At 45.6% G+C, this 12,340-nt stretch overlaps 1 protein-coding gene across 8 annotated transcripts in view; it reads right to left on the reverse strand.

Moving 5' to 3' along the window:
* The window catches only part of pcbp4 (poly(rC) binding protein 4), a 94,885-nt gene that overhangs the window by 64,775 nt on the left and 17,770 nt on the right, over positions 1–12,340 (reverse strand). For 6 of the 8 annotated variants that reach the window (XM_063067802.1, XM_063067799.1, XM_063067797.1 and 3 more), the window contains exon 2: positions 1,957–2,052. Coding sequence is in view for 4 of the 8 variants with exons in the window: in XM_063067797.1 (XP_062923867.1) it covers positions 1,957–2,052 (96 nt within the window). In the remaining 4 variants the exon portion in view is untranslated. Of the gene's footprint in view, positions 1–1,930; positions 2,053–12,340 lie in introns of all 8 variants that reach the window. The other 2 variants (XM_063067801.1, XM_063067798.1) reach the window with 1 other exon arrangement.

A 12,340-nucleotide genomic window follows, 5' to 3' on the forward strand; every position in this document is an offset into this window, starting at 1 on the left:
ATCAGCCATAAACTGCAATTGAAAAGTGGCTGACTCAAGTTAAAATCAACAAAAACAGTACACACAATCAAAATGAATCACGTGGAACAGATCCTTTGACCCACAATGTCTGTAATAACCAGGATGCCAAATTAGCTGCCTGCACATCATTCATACCTCTGCATTCCCTGTTTAAGTGCCTCTGAAACATCACTATCACATCTTCTTCCGTCACCATCCCTGGCAGCACAGCTTGATTCAAGTTTATCACACGCACGTTGAAACATACAGAGAGATGCATCATTTGTGTTAACAACCAACAAAACACAGTGACGTGCTGGGGGCAGCCCGCAAATGTCACTACACTTTCCGATGCCAACTTAGCAGGCTCACGATGCCCAGCAGAACAACACAGAACACAACAAAATAGCGGTTGGTGCAACACTATTGCAGCCCGGGGCATCAGACTTCAGGAGTTCAATTTACAGCGCCGTCTGTAAGGAGTTCTCTCTGTGACCACGTTTACTGCGGGTGCTCCAGTCTCCTCCCCCGGTCCAAAGGCGTACCTGTTGGTAGTTCAATTGATCGTTATAAATTGTCCTGCGATCAGGCCAGTGCTGGGCAGTGGGACTTGCTGGGTTGGAACGGTCTGTTCTGTATCTTTAAATAAATAAACCCTACAAGCAACAAAATGACAACAGCAAAGCAAGTCCCTTTCCTCCCACACGCACACACATCCAAGAAGCCTATCAGTCTTTAAAAATAAACCTCACATCTCCTTTAAAACTCTTCCCTGCTCCCCGCCCCCCCCGCCCCAATCTCCACCTTCAAGCAATGACGTCTAGTATCATACATTTCTTTTACACAGCTGAACTGGAGGGAGTCAGCACAGATCACACAGCTGAGGCGTGTGGATCAGTGTTGGGGAGAGTGATCTAATCTAATCCCCACATTGATTTGTACTTTGTGTCCTTCCTGCTAATTTAGAGAAGCCCATGTACAACTGACAGGAATCCTTCAACGAGGAGGCATCGCAGCATCTTGTGCTTTGATGAGGGGGTGCAGCCCGGAAAAGCATAAAATATAAAAAGGGTCTCGGCCTGAAACGTCGACTGTACCTCTTCCTAGAGATGCTGCCTGGCCTGCTGCGTTCACCAGCAACTTTGATGTGCGTTGCTTGATTTATCTTTAAAAATCAGCTCCAGGCAGCTGCTTTATTTTTTTTAATTTAGAGGTACAACACGGTAACAGGCCCTTTTGTCCTGATATGCCCAAGCCCCACGAGCCCATATACCTTTGGAATGCTGGAGGAAACCCGAGCACCTGGAATAAACCCACGTGGTCTCAGGGAGAACATACAAACTCCTTACAGACTGCGATGGGAATTCATAGAGGCCATCTTACCCCCAGTATCTCCTTCTCTTGTCCCTTCCATATGGTTCCTTTTTGTTCAACAGATCATCAATATCAACTTCTCAGCCAAGGTTCCCTAAATCTTGATATCTTACACAATTTTTGGTAATTTAAAAAATTTTTTGCTACATGCTGAGCAGCTCACAGCCAGTACCTAGGGGTGCAAAATGGTATTGGGCTGCAAGTACTGATGGCTTGGCAGGACCTCAGTGGAAACCTGGGCTGTGTACACACAGTCTTAGTTGTGCTGAACCAGGATTAAGCTCTGTGCCAGACACAGCTACAGAGCTAAAAGGCTGCAAAGGAGATTAGTTTTCATCTCAATATAATGGCGTGCTGGAGGCTTTGGCCAAAACCTGCTCTCTCATATCCCCAGTGGAATCAAAGCAGGCTAATGGGATTTCCACATTACCTGCGTACACATCCATTATCCTTATTTCAATTCAATAAAGTAATGGAATTGATCAGTAGTAAACTGCCAGACCATTAGTACAGTAACCCAGTTAACAGCAGCTAGAATAGCGTCAGAAAGTTTTACCTGACCAATCTCTTCGTGTCACCAACCTGTTGCTGTCCAGTAACTGTGCAGCCGGTTTACCGACAGGCTCTGAGGGAGCTCCACGTGAAAGTTGTTGGGATTCAGGAGAACAGACAACTGGGCTGCAGAGTAGAAAGAAATGGACAAGTTACAGAAGATGAGTCAGGGTTATGAGTATTATTGGGGGGGGGGGTTGCTTCAGCCCCCCGTGCTGCTTTGCATTTAGTTTGATGTCTTGCTTTACATAGCACAAAGCAGAGAACAAGCCTGGCAGTGACCATCTCCAACAGGAGAATCCAAGCACCTACTTGACCTTCAATGGCATTACCATCACCAAGGGATCAGAAAGGGGACCAGCCATGTCATAGCATCATTGAAGGCATGTCTACAGCATACAAGCCCTTCAGCCCATCTAATCCATGCCAACCTATTATTCTACCTAGTCCCATCAACTCACACCTGGACTATATCCATCGATGGACACAAACAAAGGGTTAGAGGCTGGGATGCCTGCAAAGAATGTCTCCTCTCAGACTTCCCACTAGCCACACAGATGTCAACATCAAATACTCTGCCAAGAAAATCTACAGATGCTAGAACACACACACACCTCCCCACCACCCCCCCACAGAGGAACTCACCCTCAATAATTTCTCCTTCAGCTCCTCCCACTTCCCCCAAGCAAAAGTAGTACCCATGGGCACTCGCATGGGTCCCAGCTATCCCTGCTTCTTTGTTGGCTACACGGAACGGTCTATGTTCCAATCCTACAATGGTATCACTTCCCAACTTTTCCTCTGCTACATCAACAACTGCATTATTGGTGCAGCTTCCTGCACCCATGTTGAGCTCATCGACATCATCAACTTTGCCTCCAACATCCACCCTGCCCTCAAATTTACCTGTCCATTTCCGACACCTCCCCCACCCACCCCCCCCGCCTTCTCGATCTCACTGTCTATCTATGGAGACAGTTTATCTACTGTTATCTTTTACCAACCCACTGATTCTCACAGCTACCTGGACTGTCCCACTTCCCAGCCTGTCACTTGTAAAAGAAAAATAACTGCCATCCCCTCCTCTCAGTTCTTCCATCTTCACCACAGCTGCTCTCAGGGTGAGGCTTTTCATACCAGGACTAACAAGATGTCCTCCTCCTTCAAAGAAAGGGGTTTTCCTTCCTCCACCATCAACGCTGTCCTCACCTGCATCTCTTCCATTTCACACACATGTCTGTCCTCACCCATCCTCCCACCACCCTATCAGGGATGGGGTCCTCTTGTCTACACCTAGCACCCAGTAGCCCACATAGCTTGCACAATTCTCTGTAACTTCCACCATCTTCAACGAGATGCCACCTCCAAGCACATCTTTCTCCCCCTCCACTACACTTTTCATAGGGATCACTCCCTACACAACCCCCTTGTCCATTCATCCCTCCCCACTGATCTCCCTCCTGGCACTTATCCTTGCAAGCGGAACAAGTGCTACACCTGCTCCCTCCTTCACCACCATTCAGGTAAACAGTCCTTCCAAGTGAGACAACACTTCACCTGTCTGCTGGGGTCATCTGCTGCATCTGGTGCTCCCAGTGTGGTCTCTTATATAATCAATGAGACCACTTTGCTGATCACCTACACTCCAACCGCCAGAAGACATGGATCTCCAGTGGCCACCTGCTTCAATTCTATTTCTCATTTCCATTCCAACATGTCAGTCCATGGTCTCCTCTACTGCAAAGATGAGGCCATATTCAGGTTGGAGGAGAAACACCTCATTCTGTCTGGATAGCCTCCAACCTGATGGCATGAACATCAATTTCTCAAACTTCTGGTAATTCCACCCCCTCCCCCAACATTCCTGTTTCCTCTCTCACCTCATCTTCCTAACTGTCCATCACCTCCCTCTGGGTGCTCCTCCCCTTCCCTTTCTTCCATGGTCTTCTACCCTCTCTGACCAGATTCCCCCCCCTCTCCAGCCCTTCATCTCCTTCACCTATCAGCTTCCCAGCCCTTTACTTCACTCCTCCCCCTCTCCCAGTTTCACCTATCACCCTCTACTTCTTCCTCCCATCCCCCTACCTTCTTGATCTAACTCCTCTTCTTTTCTTCCAGTCCTGATGAAGAATCTTGGCCCAAAACATCAACTGTTTACTCTTTTCCCTAGATGCTGCCTGGCCTGCTAAGTTCCTCCAGCACTGTGTGTTGATCAAATACTCTGCAGTTCCCCGGAAGTGCCCAGCAATGCAGGAGACTGGGTGGCAGTCCTTCACTCCCCCTGAACACACATTACCTCTACCATACTGCACAGTGATGACTACACACAACACATACTGCAGTCACTGTCACGCTCCACAGAGCACCTACCAAGCTCACACACTCCACAAAGGAACAAGAGTGTCAGAGCACTCCCACCTAAAGTGGATGTTGAGAAGAGATTTGCAGTATGGGGGAAGTCCAGGATGAGATAACAAAGCCTCAGAATACAAGGACATCCCTTTAGAACAGATGAGAGGGAAGTTCTTTAACCAGGAGGTGGTGAATCTGTAGAATTCATTGCCACAGATGGCCGTGGAGGCCAAGTCATTGGGTGTATTTAAAGAGGTTGATAGGTTCTTGATTATTAAGAGTGTCAACGTTTACAAGGAGAAACCAGGAGAATGGGGTTGAGAGGGATAATAAATCAGCCACCAAATAGCAAAGAAAACTCAATAGGATTAATGGCCTAATTCTGCTCCTGTTACTTATGATCATTTGAATAGTTCTCCTTACACCACTCCAAGTTGGAAATACAATGGATTCTCATTTATTGGGCCATTGGTTAATCGGGGCAACTGCTTATTTGGGACAACTCTTAAAGAACAAAAAGTAATCAAGAAATTAGCCAGGATTCCCTTTGTTTATTTGATACACTATGCCACCTAATCGGGGTAGGTGTCTGTTGCCAAACATTTTCTAACTAGCTTCAGCAGACATCCCACCTCTCCCGGAAGTTCCGAGAGACTCTCGCATATCGATAGTGGCTCCCTGATGCCCGGAAATTATATACAATATCCCGGAAATAGATTTTTTTTTGAGAGGGAGAGGGAGTATCCTGATTGGTCTCTCTTCGTGCTAAGAGTGGTCCCCAACCACTGGGCCATGAGGAAACAATATGATTTGGCGATATGAAACGATCTGAGTCATTTGCACCTTTCCTCATTCCCTGCCACGCACTGTTGAACTTGAACACACGCGAGGTCATTATGCACACGTCATCCATGTCAGCACGGGAAAAAGATCAACTCCTTGAGCTTGTAAATGACGGCGGGCTGAGAAGTTTATTTGATATAACATCTCTGCCGGCATTCTGGATCAAAGTCAAGGCTAGATACCCTGAGATAGCCACGAAAGCACTGAAAACGTTGCTTCTATTTCCAACATCATATCGCTGCAAAGCGGAGTTTTCTGCAATGAATGCAACGAATACTAAATTGCAGAATAGACTGGACATAAGGAACCCCCTTCGAGTATCGCTGTCTCCCATCACCCCTCGATGTTGCAGGGAAACAAGCCCAGGGCTCACACTGATTCAGCAATATTGGTGTGTTGCAATGATTTTATATGTTCATACGGGGAAAATATGCGTTCTGTGTTTAATATCCAAACGTTACTTAAAATGTTATGATGCTATTGACTTATCACCTATATTCTGGTCATGATTAACACCCCCCGCCCCCGGTCAGCCAGTCCGCAAGAATATTGCCAATATTAAACCAGTCTGCAGTGCAAAAACCCCTGCTAAGTAGACCGATCAGTTTTCTCTGTGGGCGGGTTTTACAGTCGACCTCAAAAATAATGACAGTGTTGCTCGCTGCACTGTTTGCAACAGTGACTTTTCTATTGCCCGTGGTGGGTTAAAATGTAAAAGACATGTTGAGGTGAGTTTAACAGGCGTCATTACAGCATAGCTAACGTTATTTAAACTAGCTGGCTAGCTGCTAAGGAGCTACACTATTGATGTCCTACGTGACGAGGCTAAACTCCCTGTAGACTTGCTTAAAGTTGTAATAGAATAAGCATGATAATATAAGTACATATTTTAATGTCACATTTGCTGCATATACCCAACATGGTTTACAGATTAGACAAAAATCACTAAACAAAGTTTTACATACACCCTTGGAGGTGGACGCGGGGGTGGGGGGGGGGGGGGTGCTACCTCCCTGAAATGAGTTTTTGCAGGGTGGGATGTCTGCTTCAGTCTTGTGTACTTAAGTGGCTATTAGACCATGCTTAGAACAAAAAGTTTTTAAAATAGCATCAGTTGCTTATGTTTGTGTTCAAAAAGCCTGGAAGGCTTGTGAAGGTAGAGGGTAAAATGAATGCAGCAAAATTCAGGGAAATCCTGCAGGAAGACTTCCAGCAAGACAATGACCCCAAGCATAATGCCAAAGCTACACAGGAATGGCTTTAAAACAAAGTTAATGTTCTGGAGTGGCCAAGTCAGAGTCCAAACCTCAATTCAATTGAGAATTTGTGGCTGGACTACAAAAGGGCTGTTCACTCATGTTCCCCATGAAATCTGACAGAGCTTGAGCAATTTTGTAAAGAGGAATGGGGGAAAATTGCAGTGTCCTGATGTGCAAAGCTGATAGAGACCTATTCACACAGACCCAAGGCTGTAATTGCTGCCAAAAGTGCATCTACTAAATACCAATTTGAAGCAGGTGAATACTAAAACAATGAATTATTTTGTGTTTTATATTTGTAATTAATTTAGCTCACTTTGTAGATATCCATTTTCACTTTTACACAAAAGGGACTTTTTCTGTTGATCAGTGTCAAAAAGAGCCAAATTAAATGCACTATGATTCAATGTTGTAAAACATGAAAATTTCCAAGGGGTGTGAATACATTTTATAGACACTGTATGTCTGAACCAGTCAAAGCACAGAACAGGCCCTTCGGCCAGTCATGTCCATGCTGACCATGATTACACGCAGCCTGTTTTATTTCCACAACCCCATGAACTCTTCCCTCGTTCACTCACACACTGGAGACAATTCAGTGCAATCAAATGCAGAGGGCTGTAAATTTAGTCGGCTCCATCTTAGGTACTACCTACAAAGTACCCAGGACATCTTCAAGGTGCGGTGTCTCAGAAAGGCAGTCCATTATTAAGGACCCCCAGCACCCAGGACATGCCCTCTTCTCACTGTTACCATCAGGTAGGAGGCACAGAAGCCTGAAGGCACACACTCAGCGATCCAGGAACAGCTTCTTTCCTTCTGCCATCCAATTCCTAAATGGACATTGAACTCATGAACACTACCTCACTTTTTTTTTAAAAATATAAATTATTTCTGCTTTTGCTTGATTTTTAATCTATTCAATATATGATCACTGTAATTAATTTACTTATTTTTACTACTTCTATGTTATGTATAGCATTGTTCTGCTGCTGCTAAGTTAACAAATTTCACGGCACATGCCAGTTGCAATAAACCTGATTCTGATCCAGTTAACTTTTCACATCTCTGGGATGAGAGTGGAAACCAGGACAGCCACAGGAAACCCGGATGGTCAGAGGGAAAGCTTACAAGCTCCACACTTCGATGGATTGGACCCAGGTTACTGGAGCTGTAGGGCAGTGACTCTATTAGTTGAGCCAATGTGCGCCGTCAGTTAATGCTGCCATTTAGCCTTCAGTGAGACCCCACACGAGAACACATGAAGCAAGCTTTGAGTGCAGACAGTTGGGGATAATGTGCTACAGAGTGAGAACTGGTATCAAACAAAGTGGATGAAATGATTCCTTTATCAGGAAGTAATGATTAGTGCAGTCAATGGTGGTCCTCTAGCAGTTCATAATCAATAACAATGATTATGGGACGACAAAACCAAGTGCCATGTGTCTTTTACCTATGGTGCAAAGCCCACAGCAGTCACAGGCTGGAGGCCAAACATATGGCCAGGGTAGAGGCAGAGCTGATGCTTCTCCTCGATGGAGTGTCAAGGGATGTGATGTTGAGGCTCTATACGGGGCTGGTGAGACCTCACTTGGAGTACTGTGAGCAGTTTTGGTCTCCTTATTTAAGAAAGGATGTGCTGACGTTGGAGAGGGTGCAGAGAAGATTCACTAGAATGATTCCAGGAATGAGAGGGTTAACACATGAGGAACGTTTGTCTGCTCGGAGTTTAGAAGAATGAGGGGAGACCTCATAGAAATATTTTGAATGTTGAAAGGCATGGACAGAGTGGATGTGGCAAAGTTGTTTCCCCATGATGGGGAAGTCTAGTACGAGAGGGCATGACTTAAGGATTGAAGGGCGCCCATTCAGAACAGAAATGCGAAGAAATTTTTTTTTAGTCAGAGGGTGGTGAATCTATGGAATTTGTTGCCACAGGCAGCAGTGGAGGCCAAGTCATTGGGTGTATTTAAGGCAGAGATTGATAGGTATCTGAGTAGCCAGGGCATCAAAGGTTATGGTGAGAAGGCGGGGGAGTGGGACTAAATGGGAGAATGGATCAGCTCATGATAAAATGGCAGAGCAGACTCGATGGGCCGAATGGCCGATTTCTGCTCCTTTGTCTTATGGTCTTATGTCTTATGGTCATGAACTCAAGGCCAACATCTTCAAATGAGGAAGAAATGAGAGGAAATTTCTCAATGAGAAAGCAGTGAACCTTGCTACACAAGGGAGCTGAGGATCAGGTCACTCAGTACATTCAGAGAGTCATACCGTAGTAAAACAGGTCCTTCAGCCCAACTCCTCCATACTGACCAAGTTATCTAACTGAGCAAATCCTATTTCTCAGCATTTGGCCCATATGCTTCTAAACCACACACACACACCTGTTTAAATGTCTTTTAAACGTTGTAATTGCACCTGCTTCTACTACTTCCTCTACATGTTTCCCCTCAAGTGCCCTTTAAATCTTCCTTCCCCCTGTTGGCTAAAGCTATGCTCTGGTTTTTACACTCCCCCACTCTAGTGAAAAACACCCATCTCGTCTATGCGTCTCAGAGATATTTAAAGCCTTAAGGACACAGCTTGATCGCTATTACTCCAAAGAAAATAAATGCCCCTTCCTATTCAGCCTCAATAACACCCTCATGAATCGCTCCTGCACCCTCCCTGGCACAATGACATCTCGTAGCAGAGTGACTAGAGCTGTACACTGTACCCACGTGCAGTCTCACAATGACTTGCTGTAACATGACAGGAACTGATGGGTTTTCAGATAGTAAGGGATATTGAGTTAGTGTATATATAAATAAAAAAGACACCAAAGTAAAAGATCAGGAATTTTCTTTTTGGAGTGAATGAGGATGAGAGGAGACTTGATAGAGCTTTTCAAGACAAGAGGCATAGATCGAGTGGATAATCAGAGACATTCCCCCCAACCTCCAAGGTGAAAATGGCTAATACAGGGGGCATAATTTTAAGGTGATTGGAGGGAAAGTATGGGGGGGGGGAATGACTGGCAGTTTTGGTAAACAGAGTGGTGGGTGCATGGAAGGGGGAGTGACAAAGGCAGATACATTATAAGAAACTCAAATAGGCAAAAGGATGATAGAAAAATGGAAGGCTATGTAAGAAGGAAGGGTTAGATTGATCTTAGAGCAAGTTAAAAGGTCAGCACAGTATTGTGGGTCAAAGGGCCTGTACTGTGCTCTAATGTTTTATGTTCAAATCGTAATTTTACTGAATGACAAATACAGACGCAAGTGAGAGAATGGCCTACTCCTGCTTCGCTCATTCACATTTCCCAGATGGTGGACAGAGCACCCAGCACAGTGCACCAACTGTTCAAACTTCTGCTCCCCAATGACTGGCACTCCAATGGCACAAGGACCCCTAACTGCAGAGGGGCAGCGCACAAGCCAGCACATTGGAGGAGGGTGAGCCAGCTCGGACAGGGTTCGTTGTTCTCACCAAGGTGTCACCACTTCCAACTGGGGATGGGGGAAGAAACACAGAACATTACAGCACACTACAGACCCTTTAGCCCACAATCTTATGCTGACAATAGGAACTCATTTCCTCTTGTTTGCTATTTCTCTCAGTTCCCCTCTTTCACACAATCTCCCCCGAACCACCACCCCAAGTCCAGAACATTCCTCATCTATCCAACAACAGGGCACACTTGGGGACAAGAGGGATGGAGGGAAGACAGAGCTAGGCCAGGCCATTACAGGAAGGAGTCCCAGTGTCAGGCTGTGGGAGTATACTTTATTGTCGCCAAACAATTGATACTAGAACGTACAATCATCACGGTGATATTTGATTCTGTGCTTCGCGCTCCCTGGAGTACAAATCAATAGTAAAAACTAAAAATTTAAATTATAAAATCATAAATAGAAAATAGAAAAGGGAAAGTAAGGTAGTGCAAAAAAACTGAGAGGCAGGTCCAGATATTTGGAGGGTACGGCCCAGATCCGGGTCAGGATCCGTTCAGCAGTCTTGTCACAGTTGGAAAGAAGCTGTTCCCAAATCTGGCCGTACAAGTCTTCAAGCTCCTGAGCCTTCTCCCGGAGGGAAGAGGGATGAAAAGTGTGTTGGCTGGGTGGGTCGTGTCCTTGATTATCCTGGCAGCACTGCTCCTACAGCGTGCGGTGTAAAGTGAGTCCACAGACGGAAGACTGGTTTGTGTGATGTGCTGCGCTGTGTTCACGATCTTCTGCAGCTTCTTTCAGTCTTGGACAGGACAACTTCCATTCCAGGTTGTGATGCACCCTCGAAGAATGCTTTCTACGATGCATCTATAAAAATTAGTGAGGGTTTTAGGGGACAGGCCAAATTTCTTTAGCTTTCTCAGGTAGTAAAGATGCTGGTGGGCCTTCTTGGCAGTGGACTCTGCTTGGTTGGACCAAGTCAGGTCATTTGCGATATTGACCCTGAGGAACTTAAAGCTTTTGACCTGTTCCACTTGCGCACCACCATAAAGGTTTGGAAAGCCACTTAGAGCCAGGAAGAGTTTTACTACAAGTCCAGAGTGGTCAAGATATTTCGGATCCCCGAGGAAGAGTTGGGCCATCAAGAGGATGAGGACACTCCAACCTATTCTAGGATTGAGCACCAAATCCAGTACAAACTGGATGAACCCCAGAAAAACGCCAGCAATCCAGAGAAAGGTCAAATAGCATAGTGACTGTCCCTTCAGCCTACTGTGTCCATGCTGATCAAGGACACATCTATACTATCCCCATTTACCAGCACTTGGTCACTCCACTTCTTCAATGTTGAGAGTGTTCAGGATCCCATCATTGACTAGTTCAGGGGTCATTACCAAAGATCAGAGCCCAAAGGTCGATCGGAAGTCTGGAAGTCAATGCCCAATTGCCAAAGCCTAGGGACAGGAGGCCTGACTTGGATTTGAAGGACTGTCCATGTATGGGTGAGAGGGAGAAAAGGGATTTGTTTTGCAGTTTGTTGCGTTCTGTGTCGTTCTGCCAAGCAATGTGGGCATTCTATGCTGGTGTTGGTTGTCAATGCAAATGATGCATTTCACTGTGCGATTTGATGTACTCGCGATAAATAAACCTGAAAGAATTGGCCTCCATCACCTCCACAGGCAGCATGTTCAAAATCCAACCACCCTCTAGATCAAAAATATTCCCCCTCAAAATTCCCCGCCAGATCTCCTACCCCTTACCGACTGACGGTGAACGGGAGTGGGTGGTGGCAATCAGTGATCAGAGCCGCTCGGGATCAACTGCATGTCTGCAAAATCGCCACGGCAACAGGGGCCTGGGGCAGATGAATGGAATGGACCAGATGGTGTCAGGGGAAGGAAGGAGTGTAATGTGTGCAATCGATGGAACATCATTCTGTTGCTCAAAACTCAGGACAAGGAAGTCATTCTGCTTCCTTGACCTTCTGCACCCATCCTTGACGCAGAACATCACTGCTTCATTTCACTGCTTTTGATTTTGTGCACAGATTGCAAAATAAAGTCATGGAAAGTGTCACAAACACAAATTTCGCTTCAATATTCTGCAAATTTGGTTGATTTAGTGAAAAAAAATCCTCTTTTCCTCCAAGATAGGTAATGTTATAGGACATAGACTTAGGATAAGGGGCAAAAGATTGGGGGGGGGGGGAGGGAAGATTCAATGGGAAACCTTTTCACATAGAAAATTGTGAAAAACCTGGAATACACTCCAGACAGAGTGGTGGAAACATAGCTGCTGGTGGTATTTAAGAAATGTCTAGCTAAGTATTTGAATTACCTCAGCATAGGTAGCAATGGGCCAAAACCTGGCAGATGGGTTCAATACAAATGGGGGCCCCCCACTGGTTAGCATGGATGCCCCATTTCCATACAGTGTGGCTCTATGAGAATACATTAACCTCTCACCCATATGGTCTGGCTTAACAGCAGCTCGTTTGGAAATAAAGTTTGTCAAACAAGATTCTTAGAA

The sequence above is a fragment of the Mobula hypostoma genome, chromosome 15, assembly GCF_963921235.1.
Source record: "Mobula hypostoma chromosome 15, sMobHyp1.1, whole genome shotgun sequence".
Taxonomy (NCBI): Eukaryota; Metazoa; Chordata; class Chondrichthyes; order Myliobatiformes; family Myliobatidae; genus Mobula; species Mobula hypostoma.